The sequence below is a fragment of the Vipera ursinii genome, assembly GCF_947247035.1.
Source record: "Vipera ursinii genome assembly, chromosome: 3".
NCBI classification, from domain to species: domain Eukaryota; kingdom Metazoa; phylum Chordata; class Lepidosauria; order Squamata; family Viperidae; genus Vipera; species Vipera ursinii.
Window position 1 is genome coordinate 113,461,350 of NC_139516.1, and position 25,555 is coordinate 113,486,904.

A 25,555-nucleotide genomic window follows, 5' to 3' on the forward strand; every position below is an offset into this window, starting at 1 on the left:
ATTGCCCCCAACAATCTGGGTCCTCATTTTACCTACCTCGGAAGGATGGAAGGCTGAGTCAACCTTGAGCCTGGTGGGATGCGAACCTGCACTAATTGCAGGCAGCTGGTGTTACTTCAGGAGGCATTAGCCCACTGCTCCACCAAGGCTCTTTTTTAATTAATTAATTTTAATGGTTTTGAACTAAACAACTTTCTTTCGGCCCACAAATAAATGAACCGTGAAAGCGACCAGCGCCATCGCGTCACGCTAGAGAAGGGGGAGATGGCATGGCATGGCTTCCCCCTTTCTTAAAGGAAATCTTGAATCAATTGCAAGCGTTGATATCACGGTGGACGTTGAGATCACGATGGACGAAGCAATGCGAAGCCACTTGTTAGAAAGTCTCATTCGCCAACACCGTTCCTGGATTCAGTCCTACTGGCCTGCGCTATTCTGTCTGCTCTTAAAAAAAATATCGCTTGAGCAAAGGCTGCAATCCGATTGGTAAAGATACCGAACGGCTTCCAGAATGAAGTGTTTTTTTTTTAAAGTTAGCGTCTAATAGGATCTGGTGATCACAGTTATTCACGTGATCTAATTTTAACTCGGTTGGAGTCATTCTGGCCTCGGAGAGACTTTAAGTCTCTTTCCAGTTACGTCGCCCTACGGCCAGGAGTTGCGAAACAAAGAATCAAATGAAGCGGTGAGAATTGATACTGAGGTTGACGCGGCCTCGCGGGCAGTAAAATGAGAGCGGGCGGCTGCAAGCTGCAAGGAGCCTGTCATGGCGACTTACGTGAGCGAGCTGGAGGTGGCCAAGAAAAACCTGAGCGAAGCTTTGGGCGAAAATGTAAAGCAGTAAGTGAACATCAGGCGCCTTTCTTTTTTTTTTCCCCGCGTCGTTTCTTCGTTAAGCCGTATTTTTGCAGCAGAGGCCTAGTTGGCCCTGCGAAGCATCGGTCTCGATTTTCTCTGCACCGGGTGTTTTTTTAAGCTCGAGCATAAGTGGATGCCCAATCAGCCCTCTACTCTCCGTATATAAACCTATTGCCCTTTCCGAACAATATTTTTCTACTTTTCATTTCATTTTTCCTCAGAAACGAATAGGCAGGCCTTATTTCAACCTGCTTGGCAATACAAATATTCCTTCCCGCCCTTCCACGAAATGTTGATAAGGAAGGATGAAAGGTCCTGCTGCTCATAGGTGGTAGAAACTAGTCATTAAGGTACCGCATCCGATTCTTTAGGCTTTCAGTTATTCAAGACATCAGAATCATAATTTTAACTGGGACGTATGTAGCGACTTTCAAGGGCTTCACAAATTCTCAAAGGTGATTTTGTGCACCTTGGAGACTGATATACAGTCACGTGCGTATTAATTTAAAGGTTTTAAATATATGTAGAATCGCTGCCTAAAAATTACTGCACCCACATTTACAGAAATATCTACTTAATTCTGCAAAGCAGCAATAATACTATATACCCTGGAAGTTATGCAGCCGCTTATTTCTGGGTAGACATATGAAGGCTTGTCTTTAAAATATCACAAGTTTCTAGTTTCCTGCAATAAATTAATGCAACTTGATTTTTTAGACGTCAGGCCCAAATAAGCCACTAGGGTTTAATGCATGTACAAAAATAAACAAGCCAGCTATTTGTAATAGGCCAATATTAATCCTCCATATTTTAAAACATTGGGTTTTTTTTAAGTGTGTAATTTAAATTAAATATCAGAAATGCCTGGAAAACTCTATAGAAACAAAAAATTATGTTTTGTATGTGTGCCTGTGAGTTAGTGTTAACTCCTGGGTACTACCTAGATTAGTTAGTCCCAGCAGTTTTCTGGGAAAGATTTCAGGAATATTTTGCCTCCTTCCTAGGGCTGAGAGAGAATGACTAGCCTAAAGTCATCCAGTTGACTGTATGACTAAGGTAGAATTAGAACTCACAGCTTCCCAATTGCTAGCCTGGTGTCTTCACCACTACACCAAATTAACTCTAGAAATAGTGTACAGGAATTAAAATGTTGGCTTAATTTCATCTATCACTGTTTAGCAATATTAATTCACTTGATGAATGAATTTCTCTTTCTTTATGATGTCCCACATAATATACGGTAATATCCTTTTTCACCACTATAATTGTATTAAATTGTACGAGAGGTACAACTGAGACAAAATGAAACAAAATAATATATTTAAAATTTTTATTTTATTTATATTAATATATTTTAACAAAAGCCACAATGAGAATGCCACTCTCAGCCATCCTCCTCATTTGCCCACAACCAGTACTAGAGAAATGGGCACTTGGGAGAACCAGTGTGGGGTAAGTGGATAGAAAGTTTGGCCTTTTATATGTCAATCTTGAAAAATGATAGAATTCTGAGCTTCAGAAAAAGAGAAAAGGATCCAAAAGCTACATAGCAGTCATAGATACCTGGGAAGATTCTAAGGTAGATTATATAGCAATTGAGGTCTAAAAGGTTATTTCATAGTTTAATTCAGTATGACTACTTTTTCAGTGACTATTCAAAGTAACAACAACACTGAAGGTGGGGGATTTAAGAGCAGTCCTCAAAGTTGTGCTTGTTGCAGCATCCCTACAGTCACATGATTGCAATCAGATGTTTAGTGCCTGTCTTGTGATTATTACATTATAGCGACCTGCAGTTATTGTTTCCTACAAGCAGAGTCAATGGGGAGTCTGTCAGGAAGTCAAAAGTTGCTCCGACTCATGCTTCTTTTTCACCTATCTATGCTGTGGACCCATGGCACTGGACCCATGGAACCGACTATGGCACCTGTGCATCTGCTGATGCTGCAGAACCCCTGTCCATGGCACACCCACGCAGCTGCTGGTCTGCTTGCCTGTGACTCCCGACTCTTCCTGCTTAGTGACCCGAATGATACTCAGATTGCAACAGAAGCTGGGACTCTAAGATTAGCGTTGTTGTTAAGTGATGCAGTCACATGACATGTTTTCCAACCGCCTTGCTCAGCAACAGAAATTCTGGTCCCAGTTGCTGTTATACCCTGAAATTAACTGTGTCTCAATTTTAACACAGCATCTAATAAAAAAATGAGCATGCTAGCTTAATATAGGCTGCATAACAGGGCAATGTGATGGCTGTATAACTGCTCAGAAATCATACGTCGTGCATTCTCATCAAATTGAACTGAGGTATCATGTAACATGCCGTACATTCAATCCTAAATTCCATATACCTCAACGTATTTTAATGATTTGGTGGTGGACAGTGGGGAGTAGATGGGCAGAATGCTTATTAGATTTGCAATTAACATAAAATGGAATTAAATATTTGAATATCCTTGAAGAAGGAATAATTTTGAACAATCTTGACAAGTTAGAGAAATGGGTAAAATAGTAACATTTTAACAAAAACAGTGAAACTATTTCATAAGCAGCATCCTGTGTAGTATAGAATGTACAATCCTTTCTATGCATCATAGAAATATAACTGTCAAAATATAGTTCTACTCAGTGCTTTTTTTGTAAAAGAAAAAGGTGCCGGAACTCACACATGTTATACAACCCGCCTTGCCTACCCTACAAGATTCCATCCAAAAAAGGTGCCGGAACTCCGTTCTGAGCGTTCTATGACAAAAAAAAGCCCTGGTTCTACTTATGTTACAATCATTTGCTGTACACTGCCCAGAGACACTATGAAATTTTTCTTTTTGGGATACTAATTTGTTATTTTCCATCTCTGCTTTGTAGAGAGTATTTTGTCTTGGTAACTTAATTGCCAGTTTCACTGTATTATTTTGCAGTTTTTATGCTTATTCAGTATTTCAGTGATATATCATGATACAATTAACTATTTTTAAAAATACATTATTTTAAAATTTCATAAGAGTAAAGCTGTGTTAGTTTATGGTGATTAAAAAAAAGAGTTGGAAAAATTGCTATCAGATTCCTGATCATTCCCTATCTTATAAATAAAGGGAGTGAAGAAAACTATGTAGGAGGAGGAGAAAACAGTATTAGATAGTTATTGCCAGCAGGCATGGAAATATTTGCTGGGCAACTAGGTAGTCAGTCTTTTAACCATTTTTTGAAAGGCTGGTCTGCATTACAAACCTTAACTGGCTTAATTATCATAACCACTACCCTCTTCCATGCCCTCTTTTTGAGGGGCTTTGTGTATCCCAACAGAGAATCTTGGTCAATCCTAGGGTTCCAATGGAAAAAAATCTATCATTTTTTAATTAACAAATAGGCTCACCTGAATTGATATTTTCACAATCAAGGAAACATTTATTTTTAAATTGGCACTGCAACTGATTTCCAAAAAAGGATCTTTTCAGCAAACAGCAGGCATTATGATTAACCAGAAGTAGAATTCAGATGCAATTCAAAATTCACAGAACTTGAACATTTTCCCTGATGTGAACATAAGTTGATGAAATGACATGTTATGCTTCATTTTAGGGGGATCTGGGTGGTAGCATTCAAGATCTTTGAATAAAACATGTTATCAATATTGCTATTCAGTTGTTTGTACATGAAATACAAATGTAGATGTTCTCCTGTGAATTCTTTTGTCATATATGTAATTTCTTTTGCAGTGGAGTTCTCAAACTTCTTAATTCCCCCCCCCCCAGATATAGGATATTTTTAAAGGCAGAATTTGAGCTCCCCCTGTTGATTATTTAGCTGTACAGTACTTTTATACCAGTAGTCACCTAAGATTTTTACCCAAATGTCCAGATTCCAAATAGCAAAACAGTATATTGGTGAACTATTCATCCTTGGCTTCAACTTTTACTTAAAAAAATCAGTGAAAAGGTAGACTGTCATTGGAGGACAGTTTCATTTTGGAACATACTTTTAAAGTGTTTTCAAAGTGTTTTAAAGTGTTTTAAGATAGAGGCAAAAGAAGTTCCCTAATACAGAATGAGGAATTCTCATCCTCAAAACTTCCAGCTCATCAGTGTCTTCACATTGGATGGTCTCCCTTTTAACTTTCACTTTCATCTCTGTTTTTTAAATCCTGCTTGACAGAGTGCAGAGGGTTATAATCATAAAACATGTCTTCTTCCTATTTTTTCTTACCAGTTCTACTGTCCTTTATGATTTCCTTCATCTGTTAGTATTGTCCAATAAACTCATTCTTATCCTGAATTAATGTTCAATTAACAGTTAAAAGCAGTCTGTTGTTTTTAGGGCCAGTGACAGGAAAACATAACAAATATGATCCTCCACATTCTGAATATTATTCATGCACAGAATATATTTCTCTGTCAAATCTAGAAATACATAGTGAAGATTCTGAAAAAAATCCAAGTTGTGCATGCTCATTTAATAAATATCTGACCCTTTCCCCTGTTTGAAATGGGTAACAAAAGATTTACTACCAAGGATAAAAGTAGAACATAATCCACATTTTCCTTTTTGTGAAATAAGCTCCAATAATTTTTTAAGGAATATAAAAGGGATGCGGTGGCTCAGTGGGTTAGGACGCTGAGCTTATCAATCAGAAGATCGGCAGTTTGGCGGGTCGTATCCCGAGTGCCGCGTAACAGAGTGAGCGCCTGTTACTCGTCCCAGCTTCTGCCAACCTAGCAGTTCGAAAGCATGTAAAAATGCAAGTAGAAAAATAGGGACCACTACGGTGGGAAGGTAACAGCGTTCCGTGCGCCTTTGGCGTCTAGTCATGCTGGCCACATGACCATGGAGACGTCCTCGGACAAGCGCTGGCTCTTAAGCTTTGAAACGGAGATGAGCACCGGCCCCTAGAGTCGGAAACGACTAGCATGCATGTGCGGGGGAACCTTTACCTTTTTACCTTAACTGGAATACGTTGGGTGATAGTACTTTGTTTCCTTAAGATAGGTGGGGCAAACTGCACTCTCCAGATTACCTTTGTACTGTCTTTTTTCGCTAAGACAGACATGTCAAACACAAGGCCCGGGGGCCAGATCCGGCCCGCGAAGTGGTTTCATGTGGCCCGCGAAGCCATCCTGGAAACAGTGAGGGAACGGCCCCCACTGCCTTGGCCCAGGCTCAGAGACCCTCCTCCTGCCTGAGACCCTCAGATCTGTCCCACTCCTGCCCAGGCCCCCATAGGCACCCTTGATGTGAACGATGTAGAGCTGGCCATGCCCACCCAGTAGGCCATACGCACTCTAGCCACGCCCACCCAGTAGGCCACGCCCACCCTGGCCATACCCACCCGGCCCCCTTAGGGCAACCGCAATGCTGATGCGGCCCTCAATGAAATTGAGTTTGACACCCGTGCGCTAAGATTTTATAGTCCTCTCTGGCTAACTGAAGGTGGAAAACAGATAAAAAGTATAGTGTGGGCCCTAACATAGATATATCACTATAAAAAAATCCCAATATCTAAACCCAACTTTACAATATTTAATGTGGCCCCACTCATATTTTGGTCCTTAGCCTTCCATACACTCTTGGCCATCAAAAGGTTACCCATTCCTGTCTTAGGACCAGGTGAACTGTAACCTCAAATCTATTGGTTGCGATTGAGATTCTGCTCATTAAATTTTTTCTTGCAATTATAAGAATTCTGTGAAACTGTGATACCCTCTCATAAAGCAACTAGAGAGGAAAAAGATAATTTTTAAAAGGATAAATACATTATTGATAATTCATTATTGATATCTTGCACAGGTACTGGGCTAATTTGAAACTATGGTTTAAGCAAAAAATCAGCAAAGAAGAATTTGATTTGGAAGCTCGGAGACTTCTCACTCAAGACAGTGGTATGAAAATAAACTCTGAATTCTTCAGTTTCAAATGTCTAGGGATTAATTATAATGCTTTGAAATATACAGTATCTCAATTATATTTAGTTACTAAATAGTGGACTATGGGAACTATGAGACAATTTTTTTAGCCTTGAAGAGTTTATCATGCATCATAATACTTAATACTGTACAAGAATTTACCATAGTAAAAGTTACCCTTGAAGAATTTTTCGATGATAAAAGCTGAAAATCTTAAGTTGCTGAATTAGGAGCCTGGTATTGGACTTGAAAAATGCTATTATATCTTCTGTGCAAATTTATGAAGTTAATGCAAATTTATGTTTCCTAATAAAAATTATTGTCATAATTGTAATGCAGATCATGTCTTTTATTTTGGCAGTCCATTTTCACAATGACTTCTTGCTAGCTATTCTTACGCGATGTCAGATCTTGGTTTCTGCACCAGGTAAGCCACTAATTATTTTGCATCTGGATTGAGAGACCAGTAGTGTGTTTCACTTATGGTAATTCTAATGTTCATTTCATGCTGTATGAGTATTGGTTCACATTTTAAAAAGTTCATTCTGTATCATTTTAAGATATTTAAGCTTTATAGTGCTTTTTCACTTTCCAGAAATTTTTCAGTGTCACTGTCATTTTTTTCCACATGTATTTTGGATTTTAAGATGGAAATGGGAACAAACAATGCTCTCATTATTAAATTTTACCCACGTATCCCACATTATCTTAAAGCAGAAATTTCAGACTATTTTTTCAGGTTGGACTCAGCTCAGGGTGAGAATAGAAGCAGTTTCTATTCTAGATATCTCCCATTCTGATTTCTAGTCTCAGTTCCCCAAAATATAAAGATGGGCCAGAAAAATCTGGTTGCCCCTTCTGGTAACATAAGAGCCTTTTGTGGCCCCCTGGCCTATGAAAACACTGAATTGCAGCCCCCGACTCTTCCCAGTTTTTTTATTTCTTTTATAAGAGTATAGACCTTCTGAATACAGTTACTTAGCGCTACACATGACACATCTGTTGCAATGGCTGTCTTCAAATTACTGACTTGAACTTCTGTTAAAGCAAAAAAACAACTGGAACAGGGATTGAAGCTATAGAAGATATTCATGTGTCCTGCTTAATACGGTGAACAGGCTGATTAGTAAGTTTGACAAGATGAATATATTGGTCTTGTTTCCTTGGATCTCTCAGAAAAAAGTGGAAAGCTGAATAAACATGTAGAAACATAACATTATATCTAAAGTTACAGTCATGTTAAAAAGTACACTCCATTGAAATGTTTGACTTTTTCAACATATTTCCAAGTCTTTGAACATATCAATTGACTACATTTTTGTACTCCATTGTGTAATTTAAATAAACATAAATGCAAATTTTGCATGTAGAAAAAAATTATACCCCATCTTTATCATTACCTCAGATGCCTGAAATTAGAATCAGGTCAGGGCTAATGAGTAGAACATAGTTAAAGAATATCCAGGAGGAACCTGTTTTACTGAAACCTCCAACATTAAGTTTGATTTACTCTTTGTTTCTGAAGGGTGTGGTATCACCATGGCCCAATTGAAAAGAGCTCTCTGAAGCCTTCAGTATCTGGGAAGGGATTTAAAAAGATTGCCAAACAATTGGTCACCAATCATTCCACTGTCCAGAAAATCAACTACAAGTATAAAAGATTTCAAACAACTGCCAACTTGACTTAAAAGTTTCTTAAGAACTCTAGAATTTCATCACAAGATCTACAGATAGCTCTCTTTACTATTGATGTCAACGTGCATGAGTCTACCATTAGAAAGAAGTGTAAATTATATCTACATGGGAGGTGTGCCAGGAAGAAACCTTTGTTGTCCAGAAACAGCATCAGGACAAGTATAGGTAGTCCTTGACTTAGACCCCAATTGAGCCCAAAATTTATGTTGCTAAGTGAGACATTTGTTAAGTGGGTTTCCTTCTTTTTACAACTTTGCTGGGCACAATTGTTAAGTGAGTCACTGCAGATGTTAAATTAGTAACATGGTTGTTGTGTGAATCTGGCTTCCCCATTGACTTTGCTTGTCAGAAGGTCAGAAAAGGTGATCCCATCACTGCAACCATCATAAGTATGAATCAATTGCCAAGCACCTGAATTTTGATCACATGACCATAGACATGGTTGCAATGGTTGTAAGTGTGAAAAATGGTCATAAGTTACTTTTTCCCAGTGCTGTTGTAACTTTGAACAGTCAGTAAAGGAACTGTTGTAAGTCGAGAGCTACCTGTATAAGATTTGCTGTAGATCTAGCAAAGATCAGGAATGATGAGGCAAAATTAACAGTTATTTGCCAGTAATTTTTAAAGACATGTTTGGCAAAAACCAAAGACCAGAAGAACCTGCTAACAGCTATAAAGCGTGGTGGAAATATTATGGTTTGAGGCTGCTTTGCTGCATGATGATCTTGGCAGTTCACTATCAAAGAATCTACTACAAATTCTTCATTGTACTACAGGGTGTTGGAAGATAATGTGAGACTTTCTGCTAGAAGGTTGAAGCTTATTGGAAAGGGGACCTTGCAACATGACAATGACCTCAACATTCTGTTAAATCCATCAAGGAATGGCTGTGGGGGATGTTTCTAGAATGGCTAAATTAAAGCCTGGATCTAAATCTCATTAAGTTGCTAGGGGTCCTTTGAAATCTGCTGTGCATGCAAAAAACTCCTGAGACATCACATAGTTGAAAAAAAAAATTCAGCATGAAGTAGAGGTGTTATTCTTGCCAAAGGGGACAGAACCAATTATTAGAGCCAAGGGTGTACTTTTTTCTACAGAAGAAAATAGAATATCCATTTATTTTTGTTGAATAAATTATTGAAAGTCAGTTTTCTCCTAAATGCCACTGAAGATGTTACCTAGCCTAGTAATGAAATGTTTGGAAACTAACCCACAAGCCCGGAGGACGAACCTTTACCCTCATCCTACACCCGAGCTATATATATTTGCTACTATTGCAAGTCAATTTTCATACTTTCTGTCAATTAGTCATATACTGCTTGAATAAAGATAAAATAGCATATGTTCACATATGTTAAAAAGAAACTTTACACAGGGTGAACTTACTTGTTCACATGACTATATACAATATAAGCTCTCACTTAAGTGTAGGTGGTCTTCAGGCCTCTGGCATGAAACCAACACTATTTTTTAAAAAAATATATATCACAAGACTGTAATATGAGAATGTGTAGAAAAAAAGAAGCCATACTTGCATAGTTTCCACATAATAGCACTATCAGTCCCTTGAAATTGCTTTGTCAGCTTCTAGTGTAACTGACACACCCATTTTAGCTCTAGGTGGAAGGTAACAGTGGGCATGCCATACCAAAGTGATATTGCCCAACCCACGCTACACCTTTAGTACACTGAGGCTGCTAGATTAGGCTATTGCAACTCTTGTATTACAGGCATGTGTAACCCAGAGTCAGAAATTTCCAGGTAGAACTTTAAAATGATATGATTTCCACAGAAAGATTTTCAGTGTGGTGCTAATGATTTAATACAAATAATGTTTATATAATTACACACAATATATTCATCTTAGTTAGAGTCTGTATAAGGTGAATAAGTGCTTTGCAGGAGATGCATAGGGACTGCAAAGCAGTCCATTTAGGAGCATGTTTGGCAAAAACCTGAGAGAATTTGCAGTACAACCTCCATAGAGCAAAACTTCATTTTCCAGTTGTCCTAGGAATCTTTTTTTTTAATTTAGAACATTTATGCTCTCTTAGAGCAAAACCCTTCTAAAGATGAACTCTAGTAACCTCTGTAACTGGAACCATTTTTGAAACATACCAAAATAAAAAAGATAGATCCAGGTTACAATTCAGAACCAACATAAGAAAATGTGGTTTTGAGGAACCCAAAGTCCAGTGTGCAGCTAGATTACTAAAAAAATAGAACGTTGCGAATAATATCTTACCTTATGTGTCTGAAGAAGGTAAGAAATTCAAATGCTTCATTTTAATGTTGTCTTACAAAGAAAGGCCATGAGGAAAAATCATAATAATCCTAAAGAATATAATACTATGTATGATCTGATAAGAAGAATTTTCTGGAAAACTTGAAAAGTAGTAATTCTAAAGAAATTGGGTGAGTTAGCTATAGTAGTCATAGTGACTGGCATATGGATTTGTATCATCCTACCTGCTGCAGTCCCTCCTCACAAATATTTATTTATTTATTCAGTTTATATACCGCCCTATTCCCAAAGGACTCAGGGCGGTTTACAAGGCAAAATTTAAAAACAATCCAATATAAAATTAAAATAAATTAAATTAAGTCTAGTCACAAAAATTAAATCACAATTTAAAAACATTAAACCCCTCAGTCCAGACCAGATAGCTCAAAGAGCCAGGTTTTTAGGTCCCAGCGAAAGGTCGGGGGCAGTCCGGAGTTCCGTTGGCAGTTGATTCCATAGGGCAGGCGCGCCCACAGAGAACGCCCTCCCCCTGTGGATCGGCCGTCGGCAATCCTTGACCGGCGGTACCCTGAGGAGGCCCGCCCTGTGGGAGCGCACAGGACGATGGGAAATTGACGCTGGCAGCAGGTGCTCTCTTAGATAATCCAGGCCCATGCCATTTATTTATATTTATTAAATTTTTATACCGCCCTTCTCCCGAAGGACTCAGGGCGGTGTACAGGGCAATAAATATTAAAAATGAAGTACAAAAGTTAAAAAAACAATTAAATATTATGCCCGATATAAACAGTAATTAAAAACCATGTTAAAACCCCAACCCTTAACCCATCAAACCAGGCCGGATTGCTCAAATAAATAAGTTTTTAAATCCCGCCGGAAGGAGCGAAGGTCGGGGGCCATCTGGAGCTCGACCGGCAAGTGGTTCCACAGGTCTGGCGCGCCCACAGAGAGCGCCCTCCCCCTAGGGGCCACCAATCGACATTCTTTGACCTTTATAGGTCATCACCAGCACCTTGAATCTCACCCGGAGGGCAACTGGAAGCCAATGCAGCTCGCAGAGAAGAGGTGTAACATGGGAGTATCGGGAGACTCCCATCACAACTCGCGCGGCTGCATTCTGCACCAGCTGAAGCCTCCAAGTGGTCCTCAGGGGCAGCCCCATGTAGAGAGCATTGCAGTAGTCTAGCCGGGAGGTCACGAGCGCATGGGTGACTGTGCATAGGGCATCTCGGTCCAGATAGGGCCGTAACTGGCGCACCAGGCGAACCTGGGCAAAAGCCCCCCTGGCCACGGCTCCTATATGATCTTCCAAACTGAGCCGTGAATCCAGGAGGACACCCAAGTTGCGGGCCTTATCAACGGGGGGTAACACCTCACCCCCCCATAGTTAACGATGGAAAAGATTGGTTAGTCTGAGATGCCGGTATGCACAGCCACTCAGTCTTGGCAGGATTGAGACGAAGCCTGTTTCTCCCCATCCAAACCTGGACCTTTTCCAGGCAATGAGACATCACGTCGAGGGCATCACTGGGTTGGTTCGGGGTGGAAAGAAAAAGCTGGGTATGACCAGCATACTGATGATACCCCACCCCGAAACCACGAATGAGCTCACCCAGCGGCTTCATATAGATGTTGAACAAGAGGGGAGAGAGGATCGACCCCTGAGGAACTCCACAAATGAGAGGCCTCGGGGCGGACCTCTGCCCTCCCGTCAACACCGACTGCGAGCGGCCCAGGAGGTAGGAAGAGAACCACTGTAAAACAGTGCCCCCCACTCCCAACCCCCTGAGACGCCGCAGTAGGATACCATGGTCAATGGTATCAAAAGCTGCTGAGAGGTCTAATAGGACTAGGACAGAGGAACAACCCCTGTCCCGAGCCCGGCAGAGATCATTCACCAGCGCAACCAATGCCATCTCCGTGCTGTACCCGGTCTTGAAGCCCGATTGGTATGGGTCCAGATAATCAGTTTCCTCCAGGAACAGAGGGAGCTGAAGTGCCACCACGCTCTCAACCACCTTCGCAAGAAAGCGAAGGTTGGAGACCGGATGATAGTTGTTCAAAATAGCTGGGTCTAGGGCAGGCTTCTTGAGGAGGGGCCTCACCACCGCCTCCTTCAAGGCGGCAGGGAAGGTACCCTCCCTCAAGGAAGCAGTTATTACTGCCTGGAACCAGCCTCGTGTCTCCTCCCGGGCTGCATATACCAGCCAGGAGGGGCACGGGTCCAATAAACATGTGGCGGAACTCAGTCTCCTCATGATCCTGTCCACCTCATCTGGGGTCACAGGATCGAGTTCACTCCAGGTAACATTCTCTAGACCGCTCGATTCCTCCCTGTCAGTCTCTGCCCAGTCAGAATCCAAACTGGCTCGAATCTGAGCGATATTGTGCGTCAGATGATAGCTAAAGTCCTCGGCTCGTCCCTGCAAGGGCTCCTCCTTCACCTCCTGATTAAGGAGGGAGCGAGTCACCCTAAACAGGGCGGCCGGGCGATTATCTGCGGATGCGATGAGGGCAGCGAAGTAATTAGACTTCGCTGTCCTCATTGCCATGAGATAAGACCTTGTAAAGGTTCTTAACCGCAACCGGTCAGACTCAGACCGGCTGGATCTCCAACAGATCTCTAGACCTCGTCTCCGATGCTTCATCTCCCGGAGTTCCACAGAAAACCATGGAGCCCACCGGGATCTGCGCCGGGTCAGGGGTCGCAAGGGTACAACACGGTCGAGCGCCTCGGTGGCAGCCCTTTCCCAGGCATCCACCAAGGCCTGTGAGCGAGGGGGATAGGTATAGACCCAAGCACCGTCTGGAACTGTTCCAGATCCATTAGGCACCTGGGGCAGAACCACCTGGTCGGTTCCGCAGCCCAGCAGCGTGGGGTGGCATAGTGGAAGACCAACCGCAGGAGGTGATGATCGGACCATGACAGGGGGACAATAGTTGGCGAGCCCCCTCCCAGATCATCAAACCACTGCCCAGATAAGAAAACTAGGTCGAGAGTGTGTCCTCCCCCATGAGTCGGACCCTGAATTACTTGGGTCAGGTCCATGGCTGTCATGGAGGCCATGAACTCCCGGGCCATCTCAGACGACCCTCCCAGAGAAGGCAGGTTAAAGTCGCCCAGAACTATAAGTCTGGGAAACTCAACCGTCAACCCTGAGAGGACGTCGAGAAGCTCGGGCAGGGCCGTTGCTACACAGCTGGGCGCCAGGTATGTTAGCAACAAGCCCAACTGAGCCCCAGGGCCACACCTCAGGAGGAGGGATTCACTCCCACCTATCTGTACAATAGTGGTCTCCCGTGGACATAAGGGCTCCCGTATAACTACCGCCACCCCACCGCCCCTGCCCTGAGCCCGTGGCCGATGTAACACACAGAAACCTGGAGGGCAAAGCTCAGTCAGAGAGACACCTCCCTCTGAGCCCAACCAGGTTTCTGTAATGCATGCCAGATCCGCATGTTCCTCCTCGATCAAATCACGGACGAGGGGAGCCATGTTCACAACGGATCTGGCATTAAAGTACACCAGCCTGAGCTCAGGGGCCTGATCCCTCTCACCCCCGGATAAATGGGTACCAACTGGGTACCAAATATCAGACAATTCCCAGGTCATGCTAAAAGTGACTTGCTTCTATTCTAAGAGTGTATTCAGAACTGTATAATTATTCAGAGCTAATTTGTTATATTGATAAAAAAAATTGGGACAGGATTCAAATCCATCCTCAGGCAAAGGGAGCTAATTATGGCCCAGTCATTCTCTTTCAGCCCAATCTACTTCACAGGTTGGTGAGAGAAAAACTGAAAGAAGGAATGGTTTGCCTACTGCCTTGAGATCAAGAGGGAAAGGCAGGATATAAATCATGAGAAGCCTTTTATAAATGAATGAAAATATTTTAAGATTTAAGGTGTTGGTACTTACCTTTAAAGCCCTACATGGCCTAGGCCCGGGATATTTGCAGGACCGTCTACTGCTGGGAACGACTTCCCATCGCCCAGTGCGCTCACACAGGGAGGGCCTCCTCAGGGTGCCGTCGGCTAGACAATGTCGGCTGGCGACCCCCAGGGGGAGGGCCTTCTCTGTGGGAACGCCAGTCCTATGGAATCAGCTCCCCCCTGAGCTTCGGATAGCCCCGGATCTCCGGTCCTTTCGCCTTAAAACATTCCTTTTCCATCAGGCTGACCTGGACTGACAGGGATTTTTAAAATGTTTTTAACTTATTATTGGAGCTGCTAGTTTAATTCTTTTTTTAACTTTTGTATTATTGTATTTTTATTGTTGTTAGCCGCCCTGAGTCCTTCGGGAGATAGGGCGGCATATAAGTCCCAAAAATAAATAAATAAATAAAAATAAAGCAAAACAACTGAATATTATATTTATTTAATTTCATCAAAAAGGTACTAAAAGAAAAGACCAAAATTATTCATGTACTAAGTTTGTTTTTGAAGAGCCAACTCTGATTTGTATTACTCTAATATCTTAAAACTAATAATTTATTTCTAAAAGTTGCATTATTTCTCATAGAAGTCATGGAGAATTAGGTATCTAGCTTCAGAAGACGAGAGGTAGTGCTCCAGTAATTATGTAATAAAAATGCTACTCATGTATCACTCATTCTTTATTGTTAATTTTTACTGTTCACCTTTGGTGAAAAGGCATGTAATATAAATTTTCTACCTCTGCCTCACATCTAAATGTGTGGTTCCTTTCAGGTAATGCTAAACATCAAACATTGTGTCCTTAATGACTAAATTATATAGAAATGTATCTTCTGAAATTAGGTAACAGTTGATGCCTGGGAATGCTATATTAATTTGTATGACTGTTTTTGAGTCTCACTAGAATAAGAATTAAAGATGCATGAGAAGTATAAAATTCTCTACTCACACTAGTTATCTGATCATGAATGTTATCCCTTGGCAGTGTGCATTTTTTGTACTACTATAGTTCACAATGGACAGACAGCTCACTAGAAATCCAGTATGAAAACTTGATACAAACTATAAAGGATACACTAAATACGAACAGATGGTTTATTTCATCCTTAAGGGGGGGTGGCCCACAAAGAAAACGATGCATTTTTTTAAAATGAAAATTAAGCTATTGGATCTGAGAGAGTTTATATTTTTGGGGGGTATGAGTAGCACTATTTTGCCCTAGAAAAACAGGTAAACTTGTTTAATTATGGCTCAGTTGTATTCATCTGGAATAAATGATGTTTTTATGCAGCCAAATTGTAATATTCTTCATTAAGTACTGGAAGAGAAAACAGTGTTGTTAAATATCTGCTCTACATGTGGAGGTTCCCCTTTGCTACACCCCCCCGCCCCCCCAATCCCTGTCATCTTGAAACTTTCTGCCTCCATCATAGGCAGAAGGTTTGAATAAACCTCTGCTCCATAACAATAAAAATGGCAATCTACAGTGTAAATATTTGAAGGCTGTTTAGTACGAGGCTTTTGCAATTCACAACATCTTATTGAGACTTTCAATGATGTTGAAAGTGTATTACCTTTTCAAGTGTATTACTGCAATCATGCGCCATAAAATTTATTTAAGCGTACAATAGATGAATATTTCTGGAGCCCGCAAGATATTTTGCTGTCTTTGATAGTTTTTAAATATTGGTTCTGATACTGCCTCTCTATATGGATTGTTGTCTTTGCCAAGGACAAATGATAAAGGCTATTTCAATATCTGTGGACTAACTGAATTAGCAAATAGGGAGTATATTGTTACGTAAAAGAATTGTTGCTGATTTCCTAATTGCTCAGTTGGGAAAGAGAAATCTCATATGTCTATCCTTTACTTCCTTAGCCTTCTGATTCTAAATTAACCTTATTTATGATATTTCTAGAGATTAAGATGCTGATGGGAGCACGCTCATTTTTCCCAAGACTAACAAATATAGAATATTGGAGTTAGCAGTACCTAAGAAATGCTAATACATTCGTTGCACAACACAAACCTTTACTGGGAAAAGAATCAAAACTATAAAAGTCTCTCTATGACTGAATTGTATACGAATCTATATATTAGGGGACTTGACTTTCCAGCTTTTACTTGCCTACAGAGCTTATTGGGTGACCCTGGGCCACCTGTCTGATCAACTGAATTCTTAGCATTTTCCTGGGGATAAAAAGGGGAGATACACCAATATATGGGATCTTGAGCTATCAGACAAAAGCTAGCTACCATATAAATATGATAAATAGTAACACATAGTAAGGCATAATGATATCTGAAAATCCAAATCAGATGAGAATAGGAGGTTGCTGGAAGCTTTTGCTCTTAGACCTTATAGGGGTGTAATTGGGAAAAATAAGGGGAAGGAGATTTATAAATACTACTTTGAATTCCTGAATGTACATTTTGTGTGTTCTAAGGATTTCATGAAAAACACGCTAGAATATCTCTGCATTTTCTCTGTATAAAGGTAAAGGTAAAGGTTCCCCCGCACATGTGTGCTAGTCGTTTCCGACTCTAGGGGCCGGTGCTCATCTCCGTTTCAAAGCCGAAGAGCCAGCGTTTGTCCGAGGACATCTCCGTGGTCATGTGGCCGGCATGACTAGACGCCAAAGGCGCACGGAACGCTGTTACCTTCCCACCGTAGTGGTCCCTATTTTTCTACTTGCATTTTTACGTGCTTTCGAACTGCTAGGTGGGCAGAAGCTGGGACGAGTAACAGGCGCTCACTCTGTTACGCGGCACTCGGGATTCGACCCGCCAAACTGCCGACCTTCTGATCGACAAGCTCAGCGTCCTAACCCACTGAGCCACCGCGTCCCTTTTCTCTGTATACATGCATGTAATGTTGGCTTAACAAATATGCAACCTGTTCTGCTTCAAAATCCTCTATTTTCTATTGAGAAATAAGATAGATCTAAACTTACTGGCTGGTTTCCTTTCTTTTTGAGGCTATTGGTAGTTATTATTATTTTTGGCTGGGAGAACAGTTTTCCTCTCTTCTGGCTCCTCCCACTCCCCCCAATAGATTCTCTCTCATGCTGGGTCTCTGATTTCTCAGGAGATCTGCAGCTCCTCCTACTAATTATCACTTCAAGAACAATCCTGGCCTATCCTTGAACCTGAACCCAACCCATCTAAAGTACACCAGCCAACATTGTTCAGTACTATAACAGCAGTGTCTTCAAAGGCTAGCACTGTCTAGATCACAGGTTGCTGGCTGTTCCTCTAGAAAGTACTTCTTTTTCTTCCCAGAGATTTGTTTTCCAAAACACTGGTTTCCCTTTGACAGCTTGGCACCCCCTCTTCTATGGGATCTTCTGATGGGCTTTACCCTTAGTAGAACAAAGAGTTTGGTTGCGTGGGCTACTATCATGGCAGATTCACCAAGACATATATATGGCTTCTTGTGAGCTGTTGAGACAGGATACAAATCTAATTAATTAACAAGATCTTCTTCAAGTCTAGCTCAATTCCAGATTATTTCATGACACATCACATAAATGAAAACTCAAAAGTGCCTGACTACACACTACAGACTTCTAATAAATGCACAATGACTACCGTATGTGACCACAGCTAGGTAGCAGGCTTGGCTGAATCAATTTGCAGAAGAGTGGATTGACAGATGATAAATTATATAGCACTAAAGAATACAAATGAAAATTAAGATCAGCATTTCTCTTCCCCCCCACCCCCTTCTCTCCTTTTCTTTATGAGATAACCAAACTCTGGAGGTGAATTTTTCCTTTCCTTTCTCCCAAACATTGGGGCTTGGAATTGGAATTAATACTTGGAGAACAGGCATCCCAGAGGGAGCTAAACAGTGGTATATGTGTGATGATATCACACATCGGACAAATGCTATGAACTGCATACTTGGATCAGACATCAGGACATCTTCATATGTATATGTTTATATAATTTATATGTATATAATTTATATGTTATATATATATGTGTGTGTGTATGTATATGTCTATATATATGTGTGTGTGTATATATGTGTGTGTGTTTTTTGCCGGCTCCGAAGATGGCGGACGCGCTGGGGAGAGCTCCGTAGCCCCCAACAGGAAGGCGTCCCCCCAGGAGCCCCCCAGGGACGTCAATGGACCCCTGGGGTGGGGCAAAAATTTCGGGCAAATGAGCTGGGTAATTATGCCGCCCGCTGCCTCCCGAAACAACTGCAGGGGTGCCAGGACATCCCTGCCCCGCCGCCTGGGCCGCTGGCGACCGTTATAAACGGAGCCAGCACCCTCCGCCCTGCCTCTGCCGCTTGTCAACTGCTGAGCAAGGGCGGCGCCTCCGCCGATCAGCTGTGCGGCGGAGGCCCCGGCGGAAGGATGGCAGCGGCTGCGGCGACGATTTTCAAGCCCCCAGGCTGGTCGTTGATCCAGGGAGCCTGGCAACGGCGATGGCGGTGGCGGCGGGGCGGCTCCAGGCCCCCCCCTGGCCATCCAGGAGGGGCCGGAGGCTCTGCTCTGCCCCGGCCCCCCCATCGGCTCCCGGGTGACGGCGGCGTCTCCAGGTTATCAGCGGAGACGCCGCGGACCAGCTGGACCAGCTGGGTGGCGGAGGCGGAGGCATCGGCGGTGCCGGAGGTGAGAGACCCGCCCCTGGACCACGACAGCCGTCGCAGCCATCCTGGAGGGGCCGGAGGCTCTGCTCTGCCCCGGTCCCCTGACCGGCTCCCGGGGACGGCGGCGTCACCGGACTATCGACGGAGACGCCGCGGACCAGCTGGACCAGCTGGGTGGCGGAGGCGGCGGCATCGGCGTCGAGAGGCCCGCCCCTGGACCACGACAGCCCTGGACCACGGCAGCCCTCGCAGCCATACAGGAGGGGCCGAAGGCTCTGCTCTGCCCCTGACCGGCTCCCGGGTGGCGGCGGCATCTTCGGCGGTGAGAGCCCAGCGAGCCCTGGTCTGCGGTCTCCTCCGATGCCGATCACCGGGCAAGGGCGGCGTCTCCACAGATCAGCTGTGCGGCGGAGGCGCCGCCAACGAAACCAACAGCAGCAGCAACGGCAGCGGCGGCGTCTCCGAGGATCAGAGGAGGCGCCGCGGATCAGCTGGGCGGTGGAAGAGGCGGCAGCGAAGACGACCGCGGCCGGGACTGCTTCTCCAGGCCTAGTCGTTCGCCACCCAGGGGCCTTGACAGCGGCGGTAGCACTGACGGCGTGGCATCTTCGACCCGCCCCCTGTACCGCTACGGCCGTTGCAACAATCCTCAAGGAGACGCCGCAGACCAGCTTAACAACGGTAGCGGCAGCAACGAAGACATGGGCGGTGAGGCAGCTGCGCTGGGCCCTGGTCGCCCGTCCTCCGAGGGGCCTTGACAGAGGCCCTGACAGAGACGCCAGTAACAGCGGTGCGTCGTCTCGAACACCGTGGGCTGCCCCTGGACGGCGGTGCCTCCGAAAGATTCACACCAAAGGAGACGCTGGACAATGGAGGCGACGGCCCGAGCCACCTCCTCGAGACACCTTGATCGGAGACGGCAACACCAGGGGCATGACACCAGGGACTCCCGTACCTCTGGGAGGCCACGCTCTGGACGGTCCTCAACCAATAGGGGCCATGGAACTGCGGCCGGGAACAACGCCCAGAGGATCAGGGAGGGAACTGTTTGGGGCGGCTGAACCACCGGAGCTGACGCCAATTAATGGATCCCTCCATCCTGCCTTCTGCCCACTCTCACCCATCTTTGCCCATTCTCTCCCCACAGGACATAACGGGCCTGGGTGCTAGCCACAGTGGCAGAGTGGCTGGGCCTTACACCTGCTACCCCATAGAGGTGAGAGCTCTATGGGGTATGCCTCACCCAGAGTACGTTCTGGACCACCTCCGGAAGCAGAGACACAACCCATCGTGAGAGGATGAGAAGTGGCCTGCTTCTGGGGGTTCGGCCGGCCAAGTGGCAGTGGCAGGGCGACGATCCAGATACGCACCTACCCGACTCGACCCTCCTGCAAATTCACCATCCAGGGGACAGCCTTCCCGGAACCACCTGTGACTATGCTCGTTCAATACTCTAGCATAGCACTGCACGCCCTCAGGGGTTCCCCACTCTCCTGGGTGCGACCCGCCTGCATCACATCCAATCTTGATGACGGGCCCAACCACTGGGCCTCTGAGAGATGGCCAGGCAGGGTCAGGGGCCTCCAGCATAAGCCCAACAAGAGGCCCCTGATTATTTATTTATTTATTTATTTGTTTTTATAAACCGCCCTTCTCCCGAGGGACTCAGGGCGGTGTACAGAATAAGATAGGCATACAGAATGAACCGTAATGAAAAACAAACACTAGTAAAATACAAACTGGGACCCCAATAAGAGCTATCAGGCCAGGCCGGACTGCTGGAACAGGTAAGTTTTTAATTCTCGCCGGAAGGTGCGGAGGTCGGGGGCCATCCGGATTTCGGTTGGCAAGCTGTTCCAGAGGGCTGGCGCACCCACTGAGAATGCCCTCCCCCTGGGGGCCACCAGCCGACATTCCTTGAGCGGTGGCACCCTGAGGAGGCCCTCTCTGTGGGAGCGCACAGGGCGGTGGGGCGCTGACATTGGCAGAAGGTGCTCCCGCAGGTAGTCCGGACCCATGCCATGTAGGGCTTTGTATGTCATTGTCAGCACCTTGAACTTCACACGGAAGGCAACTGGAAGCCAGTGCAGCGCACGGAGGAGAGGTGTGATATGGGAGTATCGGGAGGCTCCCAAGAGTGTCCGCGCCGCTGCACTTTGCACCAGTTGAAGCTTCCGAGTGGATCTCAAGGGCAGCCCCAAGTAGAGAGCGTTACAGTAGTCTAGGCGAGAGGTCACAAGCGCATGGGTGACTGTACGTAAGGCATCCAGGTCCAGATAAGGCCGTAATTGGCGAACTAGTCGAACCCGGGAGAAGGCCCCCTTGGTCACAGCTCCTATGTGATCTTCCAGGGAGAGCTGCGAGTCAAGGAGGACACCCAGGTTGCGGGCCCTATCAACAGGGGGTAGTAACTCGTCCCCGATGTTAAGGGATGGGATGTTCTGAGTATCCTGGCTAGCCGGTACGTACAGCCATTCAGTCTTGTCCGGGTTCAGTTGAAGCCTGTTCCTCCCCATCCATTCCCGGACCGCTTTCAGGCAGCGGGACATCACGTCGAGGGCATCACTGATGTTGTTTGGAGTTGAGATGAAAAGCTGGGTGTCATCAGCATACTGATGGTACCCTACTCCAAAGCTGCGAATGATCTCGCCCAGCGGTTTCATGTAGATGTTGAACAGGAGAGGCGAGAGGACCGACCCCTGAGGTACTCCGCAAGCGAGAGGCCTCGGGGTCGACCTCTGTCCTCCTGCCAACACCGACTGCGAGCGACCCTGGAGAAAGGAGGAGAACCAGCGCAGAACCGTGCCTCCCACTCCCAGTCCCCTGAGGCGTCGCAGCAAGATACCATGGTCGATGGTATCGAAAGCCGCCGAGAGGTCTAATAAGACTAGGACAGAGGAATGGCCCCTGTCCCGGGCTCTCCAGAGATCATTTATCAGAGCGACCAATGCCGTCTCCGTGCTGTACCCCGGCCTGAAGCCCGATTGGTACGGGTCTAGATAAACCGCTTCATCCAGGATCTGAGGGAGTTGGTGCGCCACCACGCTCTCAACAACCTTCGCAAGGAAGCGAAGATTGGAGACTGGACGAAAGTTATTCAATGAGGATGGGTCCAAGGTGGGCTTCTTGAGGAGAGGTCTCACCACCGCCTCCTTCAAGGCGGTGGGGAAGTGACCCTCACTCAGAGAAGCGGAGATGACCGCCAGGAACCAGCCTCGTGCCCCTCTCGAGCTGCATATGCCAGCCATGAAGGGCACGGGTCCAGTAAGCATGTGGAGGAGCTCAGCCTCCTCATAATCCTGTCCACTTCCTTGGGAGTCACAGGATCAAATTCCTCCCAGGTGACGTCGACAAGACTGTCCATGCCTTGTTCTTCCAACTCAGCCCAGTTGGAGTCCAGGCCGGTTCGGATCCGAGCAATTTTATCCAGCAGATATTGACCGAATTCCTCGGCTCGGCCCTGCAAGGGTTCCTCCCTCACCTCTTGGTTCAGTAGGGAGCGAGTCACCCTGAACAAGGCAGCCGGGCGGTTATCTGCGGACGCGATGAGGGTGGAAAAGTAGTTGGATTTTGCCACCCTTATCGCAGCGAGATAAGACCTGGTGAGGCTTCTTAATCGCAATCGGTCGGATTCGGATCGACTGGATCTCCAATGGCTCTCTAGGCCCCGTCTCCGACGCTTCATTTCCCGGAGCTCCGCGGTGAACCATGTGGCTCGCTGGGATCTGCGCCGGGTCAGAGGCCGCATGGGTGCAACTCGGTCAAGAGCCTCCGTGGCTGCCTTCTCCCAGGCTTCCACTAAGGCATCTGCCGAGCTGTGAGCAGGGAGTGCATGTGCGTCCCCCAGCGCTGCCTGGAACCTATCAGGGTCCATTAGGCGCCTAGGGCGGTACCATCTGGTTGGCACCGTGCACCCACGGCGGGGGGTGGCAAAGGGGAAGTCTAGCCGCACGAGGTGATGATCGGTCCATGACAGGGGCATAACAGTCGTGGCACCCCCACCGATATCATCGCGCCACCGTCCAGACAAGAACACTAAGTCTGGGGTGTGGCCTCTCTCATGAGTCGGTCCAGAAATTATTTGCGACAGGTCCATGGCCGTCATGGAAGCCATGAACTCCCGAGCCAGATCGGACGATCCTCCCAGGGACGGTAGGTTAAAGTCGCCCAAGACCATGAGTCTTGGGAATTCAACCACCAACCCTGAGAGGACATCGAGTAGCTCAGGCAGGGCTGCTGCTGCACGATTAGGTGGTAGGTATGCTAGCAGCAGGCCCAACTGCGCTCCCGGGCCGTATCTCAGTAGGAGAGACTCACACCCGACCATCTGAGGGACGGTGATCTCTCGCGGGCTAAGGGATTCCCTGATGATAACTGCCACTCCCCCGCCCCTCCCGTGGGTCCGAGGCTGGTGCAGCACCTGGAAACCTGGCGGGCAGAGGTCAACCAGAGGGACACCACCCTCTTGGCCCAGCCAGGTTTCCGTGATGCAAGCCAGGTCCGCGTGCTCACTCTCCACTAGGTCACGAACAAGATGTGCCTTGTTAGCTACGGACCTGGCATTCAGGTAGACCAGCCTCAGCATAGGAGGCTGCACACCTTCGCTCCCGGGTCCTCCGGGGAAGTACAGAGGGTCGGAGCGTCTCACCGCTTGTACAGAGCGGAGATGACACTCCCGGTGATGATGCGGCCCTCTGTTTGTGCACCTTCTGCCGTTCCCCACCATCCTGGGAATAGGATGTTCGTCAGTGCACCTTTGGATATTGTCGGCGACTGGTCCTCGTTTCTCACCAAGCCTGGCCTGCGTTATGGCACTCGGAAGGCCTGCCTTCCCCGAGCAGCCATACTCTTTTCCCGCCCCCCTCCCTAACCCAACAAAAAACTTAACAAGAAACTTAACCAGGGGCCTCTTGTTGGTCTTGTAATGGAGGCCCCTGACCCTGCCTGGCCATCTCTCAGAGGCCCAAAGGTCGGGCCCGTCATCGAGGTTTGATGTAATGAAGGCAGGACGAACCCAGGAGAGGGGGGAACTCCTGAGGGCGAGAAGGTCTATGCAAGAATATTGAAGATGCATAGGGAGCATCGGGGAGCATTGGGAAGGCGGTCCCCTGGGTGGAGCATTAGAAGGAGGGTCTAGTCGGGTAGGTGGGTATCTGGACCGTCACCCAGCCACTGCCACTTGGCTGGGTGAACCGCAGAAGCAGGCCACTCCCCCATCCTCTCACGATGGGTTGTGATTCTGCTTCTGGGGGTGGTCCAGGACCCACTCTGGGTGAAGCATACCCCATAGAGCTCTCACCTCTATGGGGCTGCAGGTGTAGGACAGGCCACTCTGCCACCGTGGCTTGCACCCAGGCCCATCATGTCCTGTGGGGCGAGGGAGGGCAGGGGGGGGGGTTCGGAGCTGGAGGAGGCCAGATGTTGATGGCCTCGGTTGTCTGGTCGCCGTCATCTCCAACGATCAGCTGCATCCTGGCGTCTTTAGGGGTGTTGATCGGCACGGAGATAGTGTCGGCACCCAGGGTGCGGGCCGTGGACGCCCCGCCGCATCTAGTGGTGCTGCTGTCGAGGGGTTTCGGTGAGATTGGGTGACCGGGGCCTGGAGAAGTTTAGCGCCGCTGTCAAAGGCCCCTCGGTGGTGGTCGATCGGGTCCGTACAGCCGGCCTGCGGCATCTCCTTGATCCCAGGGAGAAGCCGCCGTTGATCAGGAGCAGGCCAGGAGGTCGAAGCAGGGCAACGACTCCAGTCCCGGTTGCTGCGGCTGTCTCTTCCGCCGCCTAGCTGATCCATTTGATCCGCGGGGTCTTTCCTGATTCCTGAACATCCCTGACGTCGCTGTTGTCCAGGGAGGCATAATAGGGAGCCGAGGATGGAGGCACCGGCCCCACTCTGGATGGCTGCAGCAGTTGCAGCGGCTCGGGGGCGTGTTAGAGGCGCCCCATCGCCACTGCCCCCGCCGGTGTTCGGGCCCGTGGGGAGATGACAGGCTAGGGCCCCGCGGGGTACTCGCCGTCGCCGCTGCCGACGATGCCGCCGCCTCCGCTACCCAGGTGGTCTGCAGCGCCTCCGTTGGTCGTTTGGGGAAGCCGCCAGAGTCGAACAGGTACGGGGGCTGGGGCAGGGCAGAGATGTTGCCGCAGTCGCCTGGAAGCCGGTCAGGGGGCCGGGGCAGAGCAGAGCCTCCGGCCCCTCCTGGATTAAGTTCTTAGTTAAGTTTTTTGTGGGGTTAGGGAGGGGGGAGGGAGAAGACTATGGTTGCGCGGGAAAGGCACGCCTTCCAGCCACCATAATGCATGCCAGGCCCACGGCCGTTCGC

At 46.7% G+C, this 25,555-nt stretch overlaps 1 protein-coding gene across 1 annotated transcript in view; it reads left to right on the forward strand.

Annotated features, from left to right (window-relative positions):
• Positions 1–576: 576 nt before the first annotated feature.
• Positions 577–25,555, forward strand: part of TADA1 (transcriptional adaptor 1) — a 47,639-nt gene continuing 22,660 nt past the window's right edge. Inside the window, exons 1-3 of the mRNA XM_083359466.1 lie at positions 577–840; positions 6,640–6,731; positions 7,117–7,182. Of these exons, the coding sequence (XP_083215592.1) occupies positions 767–840; positions 6,640–6,731; positions 7,117–7,182 (232 nt within the window). The 5' untranslated portion in view covers positions 577–766. The remainder of the gene's footprint in view (positions 841–6,639; positions 6,732–7,116; positions 7,183–25,555) is intronic.